Here is a 24015-nt window from a genome sequence, read left to right on the forward strand (position 1 = left end):
TGGGCTCAGCTCTGCTCCATGTGCACATTGCAGTTCAGTGTCCAACCCCACTGCAGCCCCTGCAGTCCCACCCTGCTTGTTTTTCTCTCTGCAGCCCACGGGCTTTGTGCTCCTGGGCTGAGATTGGGATCATTTGTCCTTGGTGCCCAGCTGGAGCAGGAATTGTTTTGTCTCCCTGCTCTGTGCAGAGCTCACCATTCCCTCATGTGAAGCTCAGAATTACACACTAAAGCAGCACAAAATCTGAAAACTAGAAAAGCTAAACCTGAGGCATCACACTGAGAGAGGGCTGTCCCAGGGCATCCATGTCCCAGTCTATGCAGAGCATCAGAGCCTCTTCCACCAGATGTGCAAACACCAGCACATCTGGAGCAGCTGCTCTGCTTTCACAGGCCTTTTGCCATTGTTTCTTCTCACTGCACCTGCTTTCTTCACTGCTGTTAAGAGAGAAATGAGGGACCAAATCCTCTTTGCAGTAACTGCACTGATGTGAGCCCACGTTAGAAATCTTCATTCTTCTCAAAGGAAAATCTATCACAAGCAGCAAGAAGGGTTTGGTGCCACATTAAGGCTTTGTAGAAGAGCCAGAATTCTCATCCTTTATTAATGAGGATTTTCCTTTGACAGATGTGCTTTGTATCCCAGTAGCTGTAAGTGGCTTCAGTGTTACAAGCACTTTCATGGGAAACACTGGTTACTCACAGCTAAACACTGATTTTCAGAGGGCTGATGTGAGATCCACAATGTCTCAGTTAATGAGGAGGTTTTGCTATGAAGCCTGCTGCTGTTGGTGAATCCTTTCATTAAGGATCACAGGGCATCAGACTGGGACATAACAAACTCACATTTTTCTTAGCTGTGCCACCAGTTTCTTGGGTGACTTGGATGAGCTTCATCATCTTCCTCCGACACAGTTTTTCCTACAGCAAAATAAACATTTTTTTCTTTGAGAAGTTGCATGGCAAAAAATGTTCAGTGTCTTACAACACCAAAGCATTGTTATTTCAGTTATAACAAGGTAACTTCCTTTTCAAAGCAGCTGTCCATGGTTGATCCCCTGTTGTGAATGCCTTTGCAGCCATTAATGCTGATGGGTATCAGCAGCAAACATTTAACAGGATTAATTACCACTGCAGTCATATCTTGTGAGGAATCTCCATTAATCAGAGGAAAAACTTCTCGGTATTTTGGGTACCACTGAGTTTGGACCAGTCAAGGCTTTCTTTAAGTAAGTGAAAAGCAAAATGTTTTGGTAGCACACTTTATGCATTCCTACTTCAGGGCTGCTTAAGAACAAATCCATAATTTCCCACCCCTATAAATTTACCAGGATTTTGTGATCTGTCTGCAACCCGACAGCGCTGCCCATTGCTGAATCTTTGTGCATGAAATGTCTCACACAGTGACTCACTGAAGAGATATGGAAAAATCACAAATCAGATTGTTTTCAACCTAATCAAAAATGCAAGAACTCATTTTGCCCCAAAACCCTTCTGAGAACTGAGGAGATCAATATGGAAATTGAAATTAAAAAAAAAAAAGGTTGCTGACTGAAAAATAATGCAGTTATAGTTCTCATTGAATTTTGTAATGAAATGAGGAATGCACTTAATTAAATGATCCCAATGGTAATACCTGAAGTAATCAGGTTTCTATTTAATTCTCTTCTTATTCCTCTCTGCCACTCTCCTTGTGTAATTTCTAATCTTGCTACAATAATTTTTAAATTACTGCCCAACAATCAAGGCATAAATAAGAATATGAAGAGGGCTAGAACAGCACAAATATTCACAGTGTCAAATAGTCTTACTTGTTGCAAAAATATTTTCCTGAAAGTCCCATAAGTAGTCCTTCAAAAGTTTTAACATATGGAAAATAAAGAACTGAAGAAAGGTGATACCTTCTAAAGGGGGAAAAGTACTAGATTTTTTTGGTGTGTGTTTTGGTGTTGTTGTTTTGATTTTGGGGTTTTTTTAATCTCTGTAAAGGAGCACTTATCCCTCAGTAAATTGTGGCACTTATCCTCAGTAAATGGATTGTCATATTTGTCAAAATCCTGCAAAAAACAATCCCTTGACATGACTTGTGTTTAAATTACTTTACAAAGGACTAACATGTATTATGAACTACAAGATTACATTCCAAAACTGTCTTTTTTTCCTTAAAAATATACAAGAAATAATGACTGTTAGCCAGGTAACTCACCTGCATCTATCCAATTTGTTGATTGTTCCAGGCCAATCAGCATTTCTAATCCCTGGAAATTTAGGGGACTTTAAATCCTCTGGAAAACAATTTTGCCAAAGAGAAAACCTTATGGATTTGTGTCTAATTTCAACAGCTCACTTTGTGGGCTCACCAATTTTACACTTGTAGGGTGCACAAAAGGTTCTCATATTCAGGCCAAGTAAGAGGAGGATTAATTGATTAATTGCATTCTCTGTTTCTGGAAGGTTTCTCCTCCTTTCTTGCAGAGGGAAGGAAATTGCTGGACACAGGAGGACCAGGGCTCCCACGAGGCTGAAAACAGCCCTGCAAGGGCTGTCACATGTTTCACTCGGTTTGAAAAAGTTTTGTTATTAAAAATGCAAGTCAGAAGTTTTAAGTAGTATGTATTAATATTTTAAAGCTACATTTATAAAAAGTCGGGAAGTTAGGTCTAGGAACTTGTGGTTTTATTTGAGGAATATTTTTGTTAATAGGTTTGTTACAAACATTTGTCTTGTGTCAAAATCAAGAATCCTTTGTAAATGTTCCTCTGACTGAGTCCCCTTTGGTTTTAATATTGTATAACTCATGCTAAATATTTAATTATTTTTTTATGTTTTCTGCTCTGAAGTTTTCATGTCTAATCTGATTCAGATTGATGATTCTGTCTTCAAATCAGGGATATTTTATTTAAAATTCTGTGGAGAATAGCGAGCTTGAGAACTGTTTTATTATGGAAAACTCATCTACAATAATCCACTATACTAAAAATATCTCTATTCCCCACTAAGAACAAATTGCAGCAAAGAGAGACAAAGAGAAGGAACATGAAAATATAAGACTGAAGATGGAACAGAATTGATAAGCAGAGGGAAGGTGCTTTGGGCTCAGCATTTTAGATCTGTTGCTCTTGTCAGTCAAAAAGTGGCTCTTTTATTTGTATTAAAAGTGAATATCAGCTCCTTCTCATACCAAAACTTCCATAATTGCTGGAAGAAACATTTTGCAGGGGAATGGGAAATAAAAAGGAGGAAGCCTTTAAAGAATAGCTGAACACTTAGCCTGTGAAAATTGTGTTTAGCACAGCCTATTTGCCCTGGCTGGCACAGCTGAGCTCTGAGCTGTGCCCATCAGGTTCATGGGGATCCTCATTGCTGTCCTGTGCTCCTTCATCTCCCCAATTCCTCTCCATTGCTGCCATAAGCAGCCACCTGCTTTCACCTGCTGAAGTTTTGAAGATGGGAACTTTGGTGACAGCAGATTCTGTGCTTTTAATACCGATATTTAAACCTTGAAAACTACTTTTCCCAAAGAGAGTTAAAGAAATATTCTTCTCCCAGCATCCATCAAAAGCACTGACAGTCTTAGCAAAGTGTTTCTTCCAGTTCTGAAAGCTTTAAGTATACTGAAACCACATGGTCATCAAGATAGACATTTATTGAATTATATCCATTCAGAATTAAGGAATAAATAGTCCTTAAATCATGAAAATTTCAGAGTAGAATTTTTTTCAATTAGTTTATCCTCAAGAGAAGATGAATTTATGTCATGTCCCCAGTAGGAGAATATTCTTGCTCCCCATTATAGGAGATATTGTTGAAATCCCATTCTCAGGGATCTGGAGGTTTTTAGCATAATAATAGCATGAGAACAGAAATATCATATCTAAACTTGCCAGGTCTGGTAAAGTTTGCAGACAAATGCATCACAAAGGGAAATTTGCATTTTTTAAGCAGAGAAAATGTCCCCTTGCTCCACAAGAGAAAGATAAACAGGTTTGGTTTTTATTCAACCTACTGTCAGAATGATGATAATTTAGGAAAACAACCTGGAAGTTTGGGTGGGCAGGATTCTGTGGTAGGGAGCTCAGCCCAAGTGTGCAGCACAAAGAGCATTTCCTCTGGGATGGAGGTTCAGAAATCATCAGCTCAGAGGCAAAAGTTCAGCTGTAGTGTGATGGAAATAAGTATTTTTGTCAGAATTGAAGATCTGGCTTAGAGTGAAATTTGTTTGATTGCTTTATAGGAAAAGAAATGGGGCGTGGTTAGATATGACAATATTTGGAAGTATTCTCACAATTTTTGTTCCATTAAGAATGCCAGTCATGGGTATATTATATTAAACACATCCTGAGTGAACTGGCTTCCAGCTGAATGATTTCACCCTCCCTGCTCTCCCAGGAGTCCTGCTCTGAGAGCAGAAAAAATGAAATACTGAAACCATCCCCAGTATTTGCAGCACAGGAATACAGCCACTCCTTCAGGGCTGAGCTTCAGGGGAACAGCCTCAAAATGCTCTGAAAGAAAGAGATAGAGATACATTTACTTATGTAAGAAAATCTAACACAGATTTTAAATTCCTCAGACAAATTGCACTCAGGAAAAATCTGATTTCTCAAATTACCTCATACAGTGGTGCTTTTAAAGGTTATTTCCATCTAAGTTTGTCGTGACAAAGCTGTTGTCAGATGCTTTCTAATATTATTTGTGTGAAAAAAAAAACACCACACATCTGTGCATTCCTGCAAACTGCCCTGTTGTAAGCTGAAGCTCACAGATACATTTCTTACAGCTCTGCTTTATTGTGGGAATCAGAAAAACAGAAACCTCCACAGATACTGAAGAGTTTAATTTGCAGCCTTAGAAGCAGCTTAGATTGATGTAAAAATACAATATACAAACATTAAACAGAAAAATAATAAACTTATATTTCTATAGTTAAGAATGTTTCTTACCTTAAGTAAGTAAAAAACTGTATTAGTAAGATAGTAAAGAGTTTATAATGTAGGGGTGTGGTTGTAGGCTGAGAATTTAGAAGTTATAATAATAGAAAGGTGTGTAAGTAACAGAAACCCATTGAACAAAAATATCTGCAATACAACAAAAGTAAGTAAAAGTGGTAAGTTAAAAAACCAAAATAAACCTTGTAGCATCTGTCTATTAAGTTAGAAAGTTATATATTACCTTACAACAAAAAAAAACTTGTAACTCTTAAACTATAGCCAGCTACTTACTCTCATAAATCTCACAACCTGTAAAATTAATGTTTATCTAAGTAATAGATCATTCTTAACCTAAAGATAATCCTCATTATTCGCAACAACAACAATACTTTATGATGCTACAATGAGTGAAGTTATAAAAGGACAAATTCTTGATTGTGTCTGAATTGCTCATTTCAGGCAAGCTTAATGAGTTTTGGAAGAGCATTGCAGAAGTCCTGGATTTCAGGGATGCTTTTGTTTCCTACATTTCATCATAATTCCCACTTGAACTCACACCTCTCAGGCATGAGATGTCTTTCATTGATCAAATTCCTAAAAAGAATTTCATTGCCAAGTCCTGAAGGCCTGTTTGGGTTTTGGTGGGATTTGTACCTGTGTCTGTGAGTGGGTTTTGGTAATTTTTTTGTTTTTAATTTCCTTTGCTTTTCTTGTGCTAAAGAAAAAAAAGTCAGAATTGGAAATGTAAATAAAAATAGATAAAATCAAGTATGGGAACATTGCCACAGTGTGGAGGGCCTTAAAATCAATTTATCACCAATGAAGCCAGGCAAAATCTCTCTTGCACATATGAGAACGAACTAAGCCAGCAGATATTATGATTTTTCTGGCATTCACTGCATGCTGGAAGAACAATTTCACATTTTAAGGATTCATCTTTAAAGAAGAGGATGTGAACATTGCAGAAAATCACCAGTAAAGCAAAGCCATAACCTCTCTCCCCACTACTTTCACTGAAGGGAAAAAACCAGATGGATACTGCTAATGCCACAGAACATAAACCAACATTTACATCTCAGACAGGGCTGTAAAGAAATACATTTTATTCATGGTTGGTGAGGCAAGGTTTTGATCTTTCCTAGAAGATCTTTTTTTTTTTTTTAATGGACTCTTCTGAGGATGATTTTCATATATATGGATAAATTGTATTTGTCTCTTAATAGATTCAGTATTTCAGCCAAGTAATTTCCTACTCTGCAGACACTTCTAAGGACAGGACACTTAATATATCAAAAGTGATGGGCCTTGTGAGGATTTTTACCTCTACATTGCCTTTATCAGTGATCATAAAACCTGCTTTTTCAGCATTATTTCAAAGTCAGATCAAATATTTATTGTACTTATGGGAAATATTTACATAAGCTCTTTAAAATCTGAAATCTGATAGAGTATTAAGACTCATTTGGTTCCTTTCTGTAACTCAATGGCCCCTGAGAAACTGTTTAAAGTGTGGAAAGCAGCACTGGAAGGGAGCAGCCTTGAAGAAGAAGCTCCTGTGTTCTACCTTCAGTGCACTGATTTTTTTCTCTTGCCTGTAGTTCCCAAATTTTAATTGCTGTCCACAACAGCCACAACCTTTGAAACATCATCAGTGAACCAGCTCCAGAAGCTGATTTTTAAACTAGTTTTATTTAATATTTTGACTTCAGCAGCTGTGTGGAATTGCTCTCTGACACAAATCTGTATTTTTTTCTGTTGATTGCACTAGATGATGATTTTGTTCTGCCAGACTGCTGCATGATAGTCTGCTTCTTAAAGACCCTTCGTGAGCACTCCTTTTTTATTTAAGCTGGAAAAGTGGAAAATCCCAAATCAAGTTGTCTGGGAATTGTGTTCCAAAAACTGCATCTTTTCTTCCTGCCTGTGATCAATTTATAATTACTCCAGAGGAAAAAGAAATCATGCACAGCTAGAGGGAAGTCACAGGTCATCACTGTGCTGAGATGGAAAGCAAGTTTTGTGCATCATAATTATGGAATTTTCCTAGAACTTCTACTTTTTGCTGCTGTTTTACCTGCTAGACTTAGGCCCTCCACCTGAGCTATGTAAGTACATCAAAGAAATCAGAACATTTTTCAGGATGCTTTACAAAAAAGAGCAATACATTCCACCAAAGAACTCAAATCCCACAGCAAAAACATTGTGCAATGCTCTTAAAATATATTTTATTAGGGGAAAAGAGTAATGATAAAGCTTTTTTGAACACTGAATATGTGATGCCTGCTCAGAAAGAACTACCTGCTGCCTCTCAGAGGGACTGTGGCAGCCACAGGAACCACCGGCAGCCCAGGAGCTCTGGAGGAACAGCAAATGTGGGGAGCAGAACCTTGCTTTAATGTCACTGTCACCCTGCTAATGCTCCTTGTGTTTACAGGATTTTGTCTTTCACAGGTCATCCTGGCATTTTATTTGATATTTTATGTTGCTTTTTCTAGCCAGGATTTAAGTATCTTCAGTGTCCCTCGAGCTTATCAGAGACTCAAAGTTTCACTGCCTCATAAACCAAAGAGCACAGAATTCCCCCCTTTTTGTGGACAGAGGCACTGGTGAAGGAATTGTTGGGGTTCAAGTGGCTGATGTGCCAGGCTGGTTTTTTACTGCCCACACACAGATTGTTCTGCTGCACACTGAATTCTACACATTTATTTTCCATGTCTGTCTTCCATCCTGAACCTTGAAGCAGGGCCGCGCTTTGACTCCCAAACTCCATTGGACCTTGGATACAAACAAGTCCTAATATGAATTTTCCCAAAGACTGTGAAAACCATTTAATGAAAATATTATACATCATGAAATAATTAAGGTTTATACTCTCATAAGAATTATTTCTGGGCTGCATCCAAACTTAAATATTAATGTGTAGGTTATATAACATGCAGAAATTAATAACACTTTACTGAATATATATACACAGTTACCATGGTTTCTGGACATTTGAATTTTTTAATTTAGTTTATAAAACCCTGCACAACCCATAACATTAATAACATGGACTAAAACTTCTTCCATCCATTTAATATGCAATATACATGAGAACACTTCTATTTCTCAATATGCACTTTATCAAACTCAGTAAATTACTGTGTTCACATTTTCATTAGCTGTAGTCATGGAGTTGCTGATGGCTCTTAAAATCAGCTTTTACTTCATTTTCCATTATTTTTATCAGGAAGCCTGTCTTCTTAGAGACTTCTTCCTCTTTAAAAATTTATGTCATGGAAACTCATGTTGTCAGGAGCACTGATTGATTAATCAGTCTTGAGAATCCTGCATTGTTTCACACAGATTTCAAATCCCAATTTCACACCACTGTTGCTCTCATCCTGTATCTTACAGCATAATGCTGACAAATTACTTAATAGCTACCAAAAAAATTAAAAAAACAACAACAAAAAAACTAAAATAGGAAAAAAAAAACAAAGTCCTTACTCAGTACCTAATAAAATAATAACCAAATGCTCTCTCAGGTTGCTAGGATGCTTCCAAAGCTCTGAAATACTTAAAAAATTCTCCCTTTTAACCCATTTGTTTGATCACAGTTCCTGGCACCCCTCCATGCTTTCCTAAAGCAAGAACCAGAGTCTGAACTCCAGCAATAATCACCACTAAAAACCTCAGGGCTTTGCTAGTGGAAATTCTGATTTCTCCTTAGGAAAATCCCCAATTTTTGAGGTCCAAATCAATCAAATTGGTCCTGGATGCTGATATCTGGATTGGCATTCTTGTTCCCTCTTTGTGTCCATGTGGGATCAGACCTCTTCCAGATCTCTGTCCTTTTTTCTGCACTATTTCTCCAGAGATTTTCACTCAGTTAATGTATTTCAGGGAGGTGGGTAAATGTTCATCTGCAGGAATATTCAAAGAAAGGACCAGAAAAAAAGTGAGGGCCAGGGCTCCTCAGTGATTGTGCTAGAGCAGTCATGGATGAAATTAGAAAGAAATGTTCGTCAATTCATATACTTTAATATATGAATTAAATAATTCTACACTCCATCTTATTTTTTTTTGACCCTTAGAAAAAGAGAAATATATAAGGGGAAGGAAAATATTTTCATAAAAAAACCACAACAGCATTTGAGAAATTTTTCCTTTGGTGAAACTTGGTCAAAACAAAATGAGATTGCAGGCAGTCATTAGAGTCTCTTCATAGTTCACCTGTGAGAATTCACATTTACATCTCCAGCAGGTTCAGGGGAACTGGATTAGACCATTCTCACTTGGAAGGAAGTTTCTGGATAATTTTAAACTTTGAAGTTGAAAGCCTTTGGAAAGGGAGACAAGTGTTTGAGTCTTTGATTAAAGCCATCTGGTTTTGCATCAAGCTGATAGAGTTCTAGAAGCTAAATATTCCACACTCTGAAATTCATATATAGGTTTTATTTTTGTGTTAAATTTAGCAGGACTCTGACACACCAGGAATAGAATCTCCTTCATCAATACATTTTATTTAATCCTCTTCTGAAAATACAACATGAAATAAAAAGATCTCTACTGGGATTATGAAGTTAGACTGTGATTAAACGAATCTTGGCTTTAGATATATTCCCTTTGCAAACAAAAAGAAAAAGGAAAAAAAACCAAAAAAACCCAAAGTGTGAGGCAAAACTCAACTGTGCAAATCTCATGCCCTGTGCAAAACCTCTGATAAGAGAGGATGGCATCAGTTTTTGGTCAGTCTCCTTTTAAACAGGGACACTTAACCAGCAGAAAACTCAAGGAGCTTTAAATGCACAGAGCAGAAATGACAGCACCAAGGCAAGAGCAGTGTGATCTGGAATGCAAACAGAACCCTGCCCCATAGCACGTGGGGGTTCTTACACACCCCCATCTCAAACTGGGGCTTGTATAAAGGAATGCAACGTGGATCCAAAGTTCACCAGTGGATCCCAGGAGCTCCTGCAGCTCTAATTTAAGGCCATGGAAATCAAAGAGGTCCCAGAAGCTTTCACAAGAATATTCCTGCAATAATTATTACGTAAAGGAGAAGCCTAAAAGGGAGACTGCACACATCTCTGCTTCATTCTTACTTTCTCTTGTTCAAACTCACGGAAAAATCATTTACAGCCATGAGCCAAAAGCTATGTAGAATCATACTTCTCATTATTTATTTAATCATTAACTTATTTAAATGGTTTTTGTGATCACCCAGAACTTTATTCTCCACATCTCCTTAGTGAGGATATTGGAGCTGTCTGGAATTAAGTTTCTCCCACTGGGTATCACGTCTTGGATACTTGAGAGGTTTCAGTGGGTTTAATGGCAATACTGACTATGCATTTAAACAGCTGAAAGCTTGGTATTTGCTTTTCCTACAACATCCAAAAGTCTGTTATTATATTTACAGAAGAGTGAGAGAACACAAAGTGCCTTGATGCATTTTGCATTCTTGCTTGGCATTGGTTTGAATTAACAATAAGATGTGAAAGAGGACATCCAGTTAAGCACCCAAAAAAAAGAAGTTAGCATCTCTCAACATCTTTAGTTCACATCCACTTGCTGTGCATCAGTTTGAGTACTCAGTGCTGGTGAGTAGCTGTGGATCAGAAGTGGAATCAGTTCATCCAGCGCACATTTCTATTCCTTTCAGCTCTTCCAATGATCCTTATCATTGTTCACAAACCTTTTCCTCATGTCCTCCCTATCTCTCTGATGAATCTTTATGCATTCACCTGGCTCATGCACCCTGATTTTCACCATATCTGACCCTGAAAACCACTCAGATTCTTTTTTTTTCCAACCAATTGGTGACAGAGCCCTCATTTCCTCTTTTGCTTCCCTTTTTCTGGTATCTGTCCTTATCTTCAACTACCTTGAAGTATCTATTTCCTTTAGGCATTTCATTCATTGCTTGGCTTTCTGATGTCAAGAAAATGGATAGAAAACTGTCAAGAAAAGCTTCTGTTTCTATTGTGCAATAAAAGTGCAAAAGATCCTTCTCACAAATCCAAAAAAGCAAGAAAATAACCAAAAATATGAGCAGAAGAACGTTGCCCAAGGACACAGAGTAAAAACACGCCATTAGCAAAAATAACTAAAATTAATTAGGCTAGTAGCTTCTCAGGCTCTTACAAAATCTCCAGAGGTGCAGATCATGTAGTCCTCAAATCCTGACAAAGAAAAGGGAACAAAAAAGCTCTTTACTTCTCCAAAGAGGTACTTTTCAGTTTTAAAAGTAGAGAGATCTCTTTTGGGATAAGACAGTTTCAAGAAAAAAGTTCCAATGGCGCGGTGACCTGGAAGTGGCAGTGAGTGATGTTCTGTGCTTCAAGAGCAGAATTCTTTAGAAGACAGTTGGAAAAGGCATCAGCTGCAGGTTGTTTCTTGAGTTCCCACTTGCACAAATTCAATTGTGATCAGAATGGAAAGAGGGAAAAAGAGGATCAGCATTATTGCATCCTCTGTGACAAAGTGACACTGCAGCAATGTAAGAGCGGGTAGCTGGCATTACATTCTTGCCATCTCTGGCCATCTAGTGGCATCTTCTTCTCCACAAAATGTAACAAATAAACAATTACAATTATTATTCCAAAGAGAAGCAAACACCCCAACAGCCCATGTATGTTAAATAATGAGCTTGCAAATAGATAATTCTTGTTATCTTATTAATGCACAGAAAATTGGTTTAGAAGCTTCACGGAATCACACAATCAGGTTGGAAAAGACCTTTGGGATTACTGAGTCTGACCTCAATGCTCTGCAGCCTGGTGAGCTCCAGTGCAAATGTCAGTGCTCCTGCACAGGGATGTGTCATCCCAGGTGGCTTTACCTGGCCTGAGTGACAGCTTGGGGACAGCTGGAGGATTGGTAGGTGTCACTATAGGACATGAGACAACATGACGCAGACACGCTGTTACTCTCAAGGCAGGAAAAAAGGGGAAGTTTATTTTCTGACTCTAATATTTATACATTTCCAAAGGTGACAGTGGATTGGAGGGCGAAAGTGCCACCTCTCCAAGGATACTGGACAAACCAACAGTTCATCAAGTTTCTCCTCCTCCATAAAAGAATGCAAAACAATAAGTTGTTTACAGAAAGTGCGTGAGAAAGTTTAGTACAAGAATGTAAACATAAGAAGGCTTGGGAAATCTTAAAAAAATCAGAGCGACACATTGGTGCGTTTTGGTGCAAAGTGTGTTGCTGCTGCTCCTGAGGGTACCAAAGGGGTCTGTCACTGTGTTTTGTCACTGAAGAGGTACTTTGGAGCAGAAATCACTAAGGTGGAAAAAAAAAGTTCTGGCTGTCCTGCAGCATCCAAGCAGCTGGAGACAGGACAGGGAGCCCTTTTCCCAGCGAGGTGTCCCAGGCTGCAGCCTGACACGGAGCACGAGCATCCCTGGAGCTGGAGCCTCTGGCATCCCTCGGCTCTTCCCCCTCCAGCCGTGGATGTACAACGGGCACAGCCGCACCGTGTGGCGGATCCGGGGAGCCCTTCTGGGCCAGCTCCCGGGTTCCTCAGTGCAAGCCACGAAGCTGCTGAGAGGGTCCAGCCACAAAGATGATGAGGGGTCTGGAGCATCCCTCTGATGAGGAGAGACTGAGGGAATCTTTGGGCTACAGAATGAGAGCGGATCTCAGCAAAGCATTTAAATATCTCTGAGGGGTGTCACGGGATGGTGCCAGACTCTTCAGTGGTAGCGACAGCATAAGGAGCGACGGCCAAAAACTCAAACAAGTTCCAGCTCAGCATGGGGAAGAATTCTTCACACTGAAGGCGGCAGAGCCCTGGGACAGCTGCACAGGGAGGGCGGGGAATCCCCTTCCCTGAGGACATTCCAAGCCCACCTGGACGCGTTCCTGCGCCGCCTGCCCCGGGGCGATCTCCAGAGGTCCCTGCCAGCCCGAGCGGCTCTGAGACCCGCGTCTGGCCCCGGACAGCGCCCAGCCCGGCCGGGCCAGGCCGAGCCAGGGCAGGGCAGGGCAGGGCAGGGCGGCGGAACTGCCGTTCCCGGGCCGCGGGGCCCCGGCGGAGCGGGGAGCGGCGGCGGCGCCGAGGCGGCGCTTCCTGCGGGGCGGTGCCGGCAGGGCCGGGCTCGGCACCGGCGGCCGGGGCTGGGGCGGCCCCGCCGGGCTCCGATCCCCGCTCCGCTCCGGCCTCGCCATGCAGCGCTTCACCGTCAACATCAAGCTGCCGGCGCGGACCCTGACGGGCGCCCTGAGCGCGCCCAACCGGGGCGCGGCGGACTGGTGAGGCCGGGCCGGGCCGGGCCGGGCCGGGCGGGCGGGCGGGCGGTCCCGGGTGCCCCCGCGGTCCCTCGGCCGCAGCCCCGGGTCGGGCTCGGCTCTGCCCCGGCGCTGTCTCCGCAGAGCCCCGAGCAGCGCCGGGAATCGCGGCCGGGGAGCGATGGATCGGCAGTGCTGCTGTCCGGCCCGGGGCAGGACACAGCCGTGCCCAGAGCGCGGCCCTGCCCCTGCCGGCAGTGACACACCGGTGTCCATTGGAGCAGAGCAGGCTGAGATCAGATACCAGGAAGGAATTGTTCACTGTGTGGGTGCTGAGCCCTGGCACAGGTGCCCAGAGCAGCTGGGGCTGCCCCTGGATCCCTGGCAGTGCCCAAGGCCAGGCTGGACAGGGCTGGGATCACTTGGGACAGGGGAAGGTGTCCCTGCCGTGGCAGGGGTGGCACTGGGTGGGATTTAAGGTGCCTTCCAACCCAAACATTCTGTGATTCTGTGGTTAACTTTTCCTGAAGTCAGACAAGCCTCAGCAGATTTTCGCTGTGCCTGCAATAACTCTTGACATGCTCCTTTTTTTTGGTCTATAAATAAGTAATAAATAAAAAAGATATGCAGTTAAATATATAATTGCAAATATATTTCTTGTCTGTGTTCTTACATCCAAAATTTTGGAATGCTCTTCATTAATTCCCATGTGATTTTTTCAGCTTAGAGAAAAAGATTCCGAGATGGGCACAAAGAGATGCTTTGTGGTGGCTTAGGGCTCCAGCAAACAGTGCAATATTATTTTATGAAGCTTTTATGTTACTAAATAATATTTACCATCTGATAAACATCAAATAGGGTATCTAGTAGCATGCATTCAACTTACCAAAAAAGCCCCTCGTTCCTGATGTGAAGAGGTTTTGTTGTGTTTTCCTTGCTGATGGATGATGCTCTGTGCTCTCCCAGGGGCTGGCAGGGGTTGATTGCCTATGGATGCCATTCCCTCGTGCTCGTAGTGGATGCCAACTCTGCTCAGACCTTGCAGGTTTTGGAAAGACACAAAGCCAGTGTTGTCAAGGTGAGATGTTCCTGGTTTATGGTGTACTGCTTGGTTCTGGTGTTTATGTTATCCTTCTAAATCACTGTAAATACTTGACATGATGTTCCACGTGATTTTGACATGAAATCTGATGTGAAATACATGTATTTAATGTGATCTCTTCTGCAGCTAAGGCACATCATGCATGCTGAAATTTGAGTTGAAGTTGATGGTATCTCTTTCTAGAAAATATAGAATATAAAAGATAGAATATCTGGAAACGTTTGTTACTGTTACAGAACATGTTTCTAGGAAAGCTGTTAACGTAAGAGGATTTCAAAGGAACATTACAAAATATCAAATGGAGCTCTTTGCTGCTGCCCTTTCTGATCCTCCCTGTTGTGAGAAATGCTCCATTTATCCAAAAAGTTACTTCTAAGCTTTTTCTTTTTTTCTTACCTATAGAAAAGGAGCAATAGCAGGCAAAACCAAGCATTTATTTTAGTGATATAAAATGGCTATAATTTTTTTTTAAGTGCAGGGTACCTGTACTTTCCTTTGAAGGTCCTTGACTCGAAATTGCAGAGTTTGACTTTGGGTGAGTGTGGAGCAGGCTGTATTTCTTTGATTCATCATTTCTTTGATTGTGGACAATGACAGATTCACTTAGGGTTTAGAGGATTGTTTGGCTGGCAGATGTGTTTGATTGTCCTTGGCACAAAGGCTGTATTTATTAGAAGGCTGTCAATAATTTATGAAGAATAATAGGGTCTTAGGTAGGGGACTTTGTAGTAGAGGGAAAAGGTTGAATGTGTCTTCTGCTTTAACATTTTTGCTTATCTTAGGTAACAAATTGTAGCAAAATTAATTTTTGATCCATGCAGTGATAGCATTTTAATAAGTTTTGTTACATTCACTAGCTTTGAGAAGTTACATCATTTCAACAGGAACAGGAGTGCTGAAGTCCAAAAATTTGTGAGTTAATTTTTCAAAGCCGCTACCTGAAGCTTTATGAACAGAAATAGACTGTAAAAAAATGGCTAATATATGAGGTGTTTTGCTGTTCTCCTTTAAAATGCATCCTCTCCTTTGACTGTTGTAACTTTGTCTGGAGTAGGTAAAAGCTTCCCTGAAAATGGGTAAATGTTAGTTGTCCATCTGTCCAAATGCTGTTTGTATGGGACTGAAGACTTTGTATTATATCTGATTTTGCCTTTACAAAGAGTATTGAAAGCATGCTTTTATGGAAGAAAATCTAATTACAAGAGAAGTTTTTTGATCCAACACATTGTGTCCTTTTTCATTAATAAACAGTGATAATAAGTCTTTATAAATGAGGGGGTATGAATTGTGAAAATTTTTTAAAAAATCACCTCTGGTTTCTGTATTTGGAAGCCAAATAGACAGTGACTAATACTGCTAGAAAATAATTTCTTTTAGCAGGTGGTCAGGTCCTGTGTGGGGACTTGTTGGATCAGTGTGACTGCAGAGAGGAAAGAGGTTCATGGTGTGGGAGATCACGTGGGCTCTGTTTAGGGCTGGTCATATAAAGATCTCCTTTTTTGTTGTTTTGAGCTTGGTGACAACTCCTCCCTTGAGAAAGGATGTTTTCCAGACTTGAAATTTGCTTTGAAGTAATATGCATTTAACTGAGAAATAAATAGCTTTGTAGGTTTTTACAATTACAGTTACACAGCCACCTGCAGATATCCTCAGGGATGGATCTTTCTTGAACAGCAGGGAAGCAGGAATTGCAAAAATGAAATTTGTAGGTAGAGGAGAGTCTCTCAAGAATTCTTTGTGATTCTGGTAGAAACATACTTTGAGTTTATAGAGTTAGGGATTGTGTGCTGTGCATGTGTCACATTTGTTTAATTTATTCAGCTGGTTTGTGAGACACATCCTTCTCACACCTCTGAGAGGGGCAGCACAGAGGTGCCAGCAGGGCTCTGAATGCTGCTGCAAATCTGGTTCATGTGCAAAGTTAGTGGTGCCTAATGACAGTCCTGTGTCAGTTTTAAATGTCACGTTTGCAGGATCTGCAGAAAGTCCTGTGTCTGCCTCACCCCTTCTGTGACAGGCAGTGACAGCACACAGGCTGGAATTTTTGTAGCAGGTGAATTCCTATTAGCTTAGCAAGAATGTTTCTTTATTCTGCCACTGTCTGCAGTCTGTCCTGGGGAGAAGTTCACCTTAAAAGCAGATAGCAAAAAACATGTGGGATAGATAAGGAAGAAGTCAGGGTTATCCCTCCCCTTGTAATCTGAGAGGAGTTGTAGACAGAGTGTTTCAGATTTCAAGACACAGATTTCTCCTAAGTATTGCCAATTTACAAACCTGTGCAGCTTGAAATCCCAAACTGGAAAGTGGTACCTAGAAATCAGTGGTGGCAATGTGCTGAAAATAACCAAAGAGGTAGCAAATGTCAGCAATAACTTATTTTGTTTTCTTATGAGACAATACATAAATTAAAGACTAACCTTCCTTCCTCACCAATACCACAATATATTTGTCAGATTAGGAAAATTGCATGTTTTAGGATGTGTATAAAAATGGAATGGTAATTTTTCAGCTTTCATTTGATTGGAAGTCAGTGGGTTTAGGTTTGTGGGTGCCCACAGGACCTTAAACATTGCCATTTGTTTTCCTCTAAATATTCGAGTAAATTCTTTATATACATGATGTATATGTTTGGGTTGTTGTAGTTACCTTCAGGAACAAGTATTGTTGATTTATGTAATTTGAGAATATCAGCCATGCAGTCATACAGCACAGTGCTGACCTACCTTAGATTTACACAAGTGATGGTGGCTTAAATGTATTACAAGTGCTGTTGGCATTAACTAGTATTGTGCTTTTTTATTGAGTTCATTATCTGAAAAATATGAGCTGTGATGTCTGTGCCGTGCATTTGTCTCCTTCAACCAATTCCCATCTGTATTCTCAGGTTAAATGGGCTAAGGAAAATTACCACCACAATATTGGCTCTCCATATTCCTTACGTTTGGCTTCTGCTGATGCCACGGGGAAAATCATTGTGTGGGATGTGGCAACAGGAACAGCTCGCTGTGAAATCCAGGAGCACTCCAAGCCCATCCAAGGTAATGACAGTTCCTGATGGTTATATGGGAGTTGTTTTATGGAGCATTGTGTACAAATCCATCACCTGCCTGTTATAAACTGTGCTCAGTTCTGACAGGGAATTTTCCTGTTGGGATTACTAGCCCTCTGTATGTTTGCTTGTTCATTTTATGAGTAAATGGAAGAGTTACTGTCCCCCAGAGGAATGCTGTGAGATTTAATTCATTATGGTGATGTTTTCCAAGTTCTTGTGATGAAAATGAAATTTGATTCTGTTTTTATGAACATTACTGATTGAAATAATAACATCTACTATGTCAAGTACATCTTCCTTCTCTTCAGCTGAAGTTGGGTTTTTTCTGGGGCATTTCAGCTATTTTAGAAATTTGTGATGGTGTTTATGATATACCTGCTGTGCTTTTAAAATCCATTATATAAAAGTCCTCTTATAAAATTAGGTTGTTTGGTTTTTGTTATTGTTCTGTTTTATAAATCCTGTGAAAGGAAATGTAGCATTTTAAATCAGATACTGAGCTACTGAAAATTTGTTTATTGGCTTACAGTTCATTTTAGTTTTATTACTTTTTGTTGTATGTGCATTCTAAATTGGGTTTTATTTACTCCTGACACTGATTCACTGAAGGTTTAAAGAAGTTCTGAGCAGTTAATTTGAGGATTTGTACAGCTTTTTGGACCAAATGGAGCCTTCTTTTTCTGTCAAACCAGGGAAAGCTCTTGCCAGCTCTGAAAGAGCTGAGTGTTAGTTTCATTTTATTAAGCCTGATTAAAAAGGTTTTAGAGTGAAGAAGATATTTGTGTCTGGGTCCAAAGTGATACCATCCCAAATATTAATTTTGTTCCCCATTTCTTTTGACAGACATGCAGTGGCTGTGGAATCAAGATGCTTCCAGAGATTTACTGCTTGCAGTTCACCCACCAAATTATATTGTACTGTGGAATGCAGATACAGGCACCAAACTTTGGAAGAAAAGTTATGCTGAAAATATCCTGTCTTTTTCATTTGACCCCTTTGATCCCTCACATTTAGCTTGTAAGTTTATATGTATAAAACAGTGGGGCCTGGGTATGTGTGAGCAGGAGAATTGTTCAACTGGAATGTAAATGTTGAAATTAAAATGGATTGGAGAGAATAATATCAGAAATGTCAAAAATAAGTCAGAAAGCAAAGACAGGGAGCCTTTGGAGTGTGGAATCTTAGTTCAGAAGGTGCTGCTCTGTGAGAAGGAGGAAAGCAATCATGAGGAGAGAAGTTAAAGATCTGAAAAGTTTGAGACTTTACAAAAGGAAATATCAAGTGTGTAGAGGGACCTGGAGGAAGCCAGTGATAGAGAGCCCTGTGAAATGTAAAAGGCTAAAAAGGGATGGGTGCTGAGGGAGAAGCCAGTGAAATAAGTAGACCAAGAATAAATGTTATTTTTAACAGAAAGGATTTTACAGGACTTAGAGTGAGATCAGTACCAGAAGTGATCCAGATATCAAGGAGGATGCAGTGCAGATTTATTGATTTTAGCGGGAAGAAAGTGAGAGAAATAGGAGAGTCACCATTTTATTCTTGAATTTAGCTTCATCACTCCTGACCTGTAATGAGACAGTGCAGTTTCCAGCCTTTGTAGTTTGGGGATTTTTTTAATCTGCCATATCATTCAACCTTCTGTAAACACTACAGCTGTACAGCTGAGCTTTATGCTGCAACAAAAATAATGTGAATTAATGATTATTTGAGCAATGCTCTGCATGAGAACAAAAAATGGTGATACAGTCAGTGTGTGTCTTCTATTTGCATTGTGAATATTAAAGAAAAACAGTTGTGAGAGAGAATAACTGAGCTTCTGCCAGAAATACAGTAGTTTTTAATATAAAAATGGAGGGGTTTTGGTATTAATTGATTTTAATGGATCATCTGCTGCTCTTTCAGTTAGAAAGTGTTGGTTGTCTAGAATTATGAGTTTTCTATCTGATACAGTATTGGCAAAGTTGTTAGCATTTCTCCTCACCAAAATATCATTAAAATGGAATGCCACAATCAAATTGCAGGCTGAATTGTGCTATTTTTGCTTCTTGGTCCAGTGCTCACCAGTGAAGGAATAGTGTTCATCTCTGACTTCTCCCCTTCCAAAGCTCCTGCCAGCTCAGGGAAGAAAGTTTACATCTCCAGTCCTCATTCCAGTCCTTCTCACAACAAGCTGGCTGCTGCTACAGGGGCTAAAAAGGCCCTTGATAAAGTCAAAATCCTAATCAGTAATGAAAAGCCAAGGTAGGTTGCAAATACTTCTTGTCAGATAATGCTTTGTGTACTTGATGTTGTCAATGTACTGAGGTTAAGTGCTGTAAGGTAATACACACAACATATAAAATTGAGCTAACTGTGTCTGAGGGTAATTTCCCATGAATGGCAGTAAATGTCAGGGCAGCCACTGCTGTTCCTAAGGGAATTGCTTTGGATTTGAGAAGTGCAGGAATCACACTTGTTCCATTTGAATGAAGTGCAATTGTTAAAATTGCTCTGTAATCTTATTTAGACAAAAGTCAACAGAATGTGTTTTTGGAAGTCAGTGACGCTTTGCACTGCTCTGACAGAGAAATGGAAATCTGCAGTTGCCTTGTGATCAAAATAGAGGTTACTTGGAAAAATGCAGTTGCAAGAAAAATGAAACTTCAAATTTTATTTTGTATCTGATTTGTTTGTTGACACAATCTGATACAAGTTCATGTCTGATTTTACAGTGCTGAATCTGTAACACTCAACGACTGTCTTCAGTTGTCATATTTGCCTTCCAAAAGAAACTACATGCTCTTACTGTATCCCAGGGAAATTCTGATTCTTGACTTGGAAGTGAATCAGACAGTGGGTGTGATTGCCATTGAAAGGACAGGGGTGCCTTTCATACAGGTGAGGTAGATTTCAAGTTTTTCAATTATTTTTTCCAATTAATTGACTTCCTTAGCCACAAATCCGGTAGCTGAAGAAATTCATGGAAATGTTGCCTACCAACATCAGGGATTGTGGGTTCCCTTGCAAGTGTCCTTTGTAAAGGGTAAGATTTTGCATATGCAATCTGACAGCCATCTCTTTTCCCAGGTAATCCCTTGTTTTCAGAGGGATGGGTTATTCTGCCTGCATGAAAATGGTTGTATCACATTGAGGGTTCGCAGGTCCAACTGCAGCATCACTGCAAGTCCAAATGAGGAGCCAGGTGAGCTTTGTGTCAGAAATGTCCAGAAATGAACTTTGATGCATTTTAATTAATAATTTAATACTAGTAATGACCAACATGCCTCATACAGGATGGTGTATCTTGTGCCCTTCTAGTGTTTTGTCTCTTATATGTTGAATTTAAATGTAAATTTATGCTGTATTTTCCCAGAACAAATTGCAAAAATGAATTCAAAAAGCTTTTGAATTCCCTGATATTAAGTGCAAAATAGATTATATTAATTATATTAATTATATTAGTATCCTGGATATCCTTTTATTGATGACTAATACTTAAACTAGTAAGTGACTTAATGGTCACATATACAATAATGTTTTAAGTAAAATATTTGTGTGGTTTTTTTATCTGTAAGAAAAAAACCCAGTCTTTAGGCAAACAGAAGATTTTGCAAGTAATTTGGTCAGTTGGAAAGATTGATTTTGGACCTGAGATGTGGGCTTAAATTTAAATTAAAATCTGAATTATTAAACTTTTGTCTCATGAAATGTTACTAAGAATGGTCTTTTAAATGTAATGGTGGAGACTGGAAAAAAGGGAAAACACAGTGAGTTCTGATTGTTCATTTTGGTTTGGGCAGTTTGCTAATTTCTACTGAACTACATTACTGGCTTCCAAGTTCACCAGTAAACCTGGAGTTTTGGATTGTGGAGAGCAGGTTCTGCCCAGCTATGAAATAGTTATTGTTTTAGGTTTTTCGAGATTCATATGGAATAATATATTACAAAGACAAAGTTACATTTTGGAGAACTTCCCAGAGCTTTGTTGTGTACAGCAAGATCAAGAGTGTGTTGTTTTTCGTTGCTTTTCCTGATTGTTGCACAGGAAGCACATGGATTTCAGTCAAAGTGCTCAGCCATGCACTTTGCATGCAGTCATGCCCATGCTCAGTCAGACATAAGTTTAATTATTAATTAATAATTCACATTTCCCTGTGTTGATTGCTCCCATCCCATGTTTTTCACTCAGTGTGTTCTCTGTGGGCTCTTGGTGTTGCAGATCCAGAGCCAGCTCAGGAGCTGGTGTATGATTTGAGAAGCCAGTGTGATGCCATCAGGGTGACCAAAACAGTTCGACCCTTCAGCATGGTGTGCTGCCCAGTGAATGAGAATGCTGCAGCTCTCATAGTCAGTGATGGCAGGGTGATGATCTGGGAATTAAAATCCAACGTTTCTGGCAGAAATGTGCACAACAGGTAACGGGATTTACTTTCCTTACCAAAGTTCCTTTTTTTTCCAAGTGGTGTTCTGTATTTCATTGTATTTTAAAGGCAGCAGTGATCCTTCTGCGCCTGGAAGTGTTTCATGTGCTCTACATGTGTGTGAGTGAAGAAGAAGGAGCAAATTATGTCTTCCAGATTGAGGAAGTGCAGGAACTATATTTACTTTTTTTTTTAAGGCAGTTTCACCCTGAGTGTCTGGACTAAGAAAACAAAAGATAGAATGACAATTTGTTTTATTTTGTGGGAGCGTTTTCCTCTCATTTGGCTTGCTTCAGACCATGTAATTTCCCTTAGGAATGAAACCTTCACTTTCAGTCACATGTAAGGACCAAAATGAGTCTGTAAAGAACTACACTTATAGTAGAGGAATGGCTTTCTGCTGGATTTCTGAGAATTTGACACTGAGCAATATGAAGCTGCACAGTAGGTGACTGGAATATGGCTGTATAAAAAAATGTTTTTATACACAGAGCCTTTAGAATTTTAGATTTGGAGCAGACTCTCAAAATACTGTGAAGTGATACAGTGCTTGGAACAGTCAATGTATTAAGGTTGTTCTGCTGCAATAATCCTTCAAAGTACTATGGAATAAAATAAATAACTTACTGCTGTAATAAAAATAGAATTCTTTTAAATGTCAGTAGTACCAGGTTTTCAACATAAATCCTCTTGTTGCTCATCAGAGATTTAGTGGTTTTTTTTCTGAGTGTTCCCAAAAATAGTGCTATGTGGATTCCTTGTGCTGGATATCCAGGAAAGGTGTTTAAAATCTAAATTGGTTTTTACTTCTTCTATTCTTAAGGGTTATTTCTAAAATATTTATCTTTGTCAGGAAAAATGTAATATCACAGGCTCCAGGTAGGTCTGTGCTCTGTGCTGATGACACAGAGCTGCCCCAGCCCAGCAGGACACAGCTGCCAGGGCTGCAGGGGCAGTTGGGGTCCCTTGGGGATGGAGGTGGTGCCTGCATGAGGAACTTGTTCCCATTTCTTTTGCAGCAGTTCCAGTGCTTCACCTCTGTACTCCCCAGTCTCCTTCTGTGGAATCCCTGTAGGAGCATTCCAAAATAAACTTCCAGACCTCTCATTAGACAACATGATTGGTAAGAATTTCTTTCATTGATACCACTGCTACTAATTTCTCATGGTTTAGAATCATTGTACATCTTACTTTACTTAAGAACTTAAGGTATTTTTTTAGAATTATTTTCTAATAGTAACTCCAGAAGAATTCCTGTTTCTAAAGAAATTATCAAATTAATTATCTTGAAGATTTTTATGTTGAGGACTAATGTTCCAAGTTCATTTTCTTTGAGGATAAAAAAAATATTTTAAAATGGAATTTGGACAAAACACTTTAATTTTTTGTTACTAATCTTATAGAAACCTATTTATCTGACACATCCCCTCTTTGTGAAATCTAGACAGCAACCAGTCTTCAGAAAAGTTTCATCATGCCAAGCTCAAGAGGAAGAAACGTGTCTTACACATTGTTTGTAATTTTTTATTATACAAATTTCTGTCTGAAAACTTTGTATAACATCTCCAATTAAAATTTCATGCTAACGAGAGCTTTCACTTTTAAGCAGGGCAGGGTGCAAGCACTGGAGAAGAGCTAAGGAATTCATTCCTGCAGGAAGTGCACCTCAAATTCCTGCTGACAGGACTTCTGTCAGGGCTGCCTCTGCCTCCCTTTGCCATCCGCATGTGCCCACCCCTCACCACCAAAAACATCAAACAGTATGAGCCCATCCTTGCTGTTGGTGAGTGCCTTCAGCAGGTTTTTCATTGCTCTGAAAAGAATAGATCCTGTGTTAAATTCAAATATAGTTGTTGGTACAGAAAAATAAATCTATCTATTGCTGCTGTGTAGTTTATTGCAGATAGTGACCCCTGTATTGCTTTGCTTCTGTGAGTCCTTGGGTTCTTTTTTCTTGCCTTGGCTTTAAGCAATGCTACCTGGAAAATGCAATATAGTAGCAGGTTTTTATTTATTCTGGTATTTACTGTGATATTGGTCTGCTGATACACTCAGCATTTTATGTGTTGCTCCCACTTCATTCCGAATGTCAGGAAATAGGCACTTCTGCAGCCCTGCATTCCTACAACAAGTAATTGAACTTCACAGAGACTTTATTTTTGTTCTGATATGAATTTCTAAAATTACACTTGCAGCATGTTATTTTTTCTTGATGAATCTTTTCTGTCTTACCACAAATGTAGTTAACTCCTCCAGCTATTAGAATAGTTCCCAGTGTGTACCTGATGTGTTAACTCAGAATTTTCCCTAT

General features: G+C 39.7%; 1 protein-coding gene across 4 annotated transcripts in view; it reads left to right on the plus strand.

Moving 5' to 3' along the window:
- The first annotated feature begins 13001 nt into the window (after window positions 1-13001).
- The window catches only part of WDR11 (WD repeat domain 11), a 34859-nt gene continuing 23845 nt past the window's right edge, over window positions 13002-24015 (plus strand). Inside the window, exons 1-10 of one of the 4 annotated variants that reach the window (XM_064431481.1) lie at window positions 13002-13174; window positions 14117-14228; window positions 17137-17290; window positions 18148-18321; window positions 19359-19545; window positions 20016-20181; window positions 20371-20485; window positions 21503-21698; window positions 22724-22827; window positions 23311-23487. In XM_064431481.1, coding sequence (XP_064287551.1) covers window positions 13089-13174; window positions 14117-14228; window positions 17137-17290; window positions 18148-18321; window positions 19359-19545; window positions 20016-20181; window positions 20371-20485; window positions 21503-21698; window positions 22724-22827; window positions 23311-23487 — 1471 coding nt within the window. In that variant the 5' untranslated portion in view covers window positions 13002-13088. The remainder of the gene's footprint in view (window positions 13175-14116; window positions 14229-17136; window positions 17291-18147; window positions 18322-19358; window positions 19546-20015; window positions 20182-20370; window positions 20486-21502; window positions 21699-22723; window positions 22828-23310; window positions 23488-24015) is intronic. The other 3 variants (XM_064431482.1, XM_064431483.1, XM_064431485.1) reach the window with 3 other exon arrangements.

Source organism: Passer domesticus, chromosome 8 (assembly GCF_036417665.1).
Source record: "Passer domesticus isolate bPasDom1 chromosome 8, bPasDom1.hap1, whole genome shotgun sequence".
Taxonomy (NCBI): Eukaryota; Metazoa; Chordata; class Aves; order Passeriformes; family Passeridae; genus Passer; species Passer domesticus.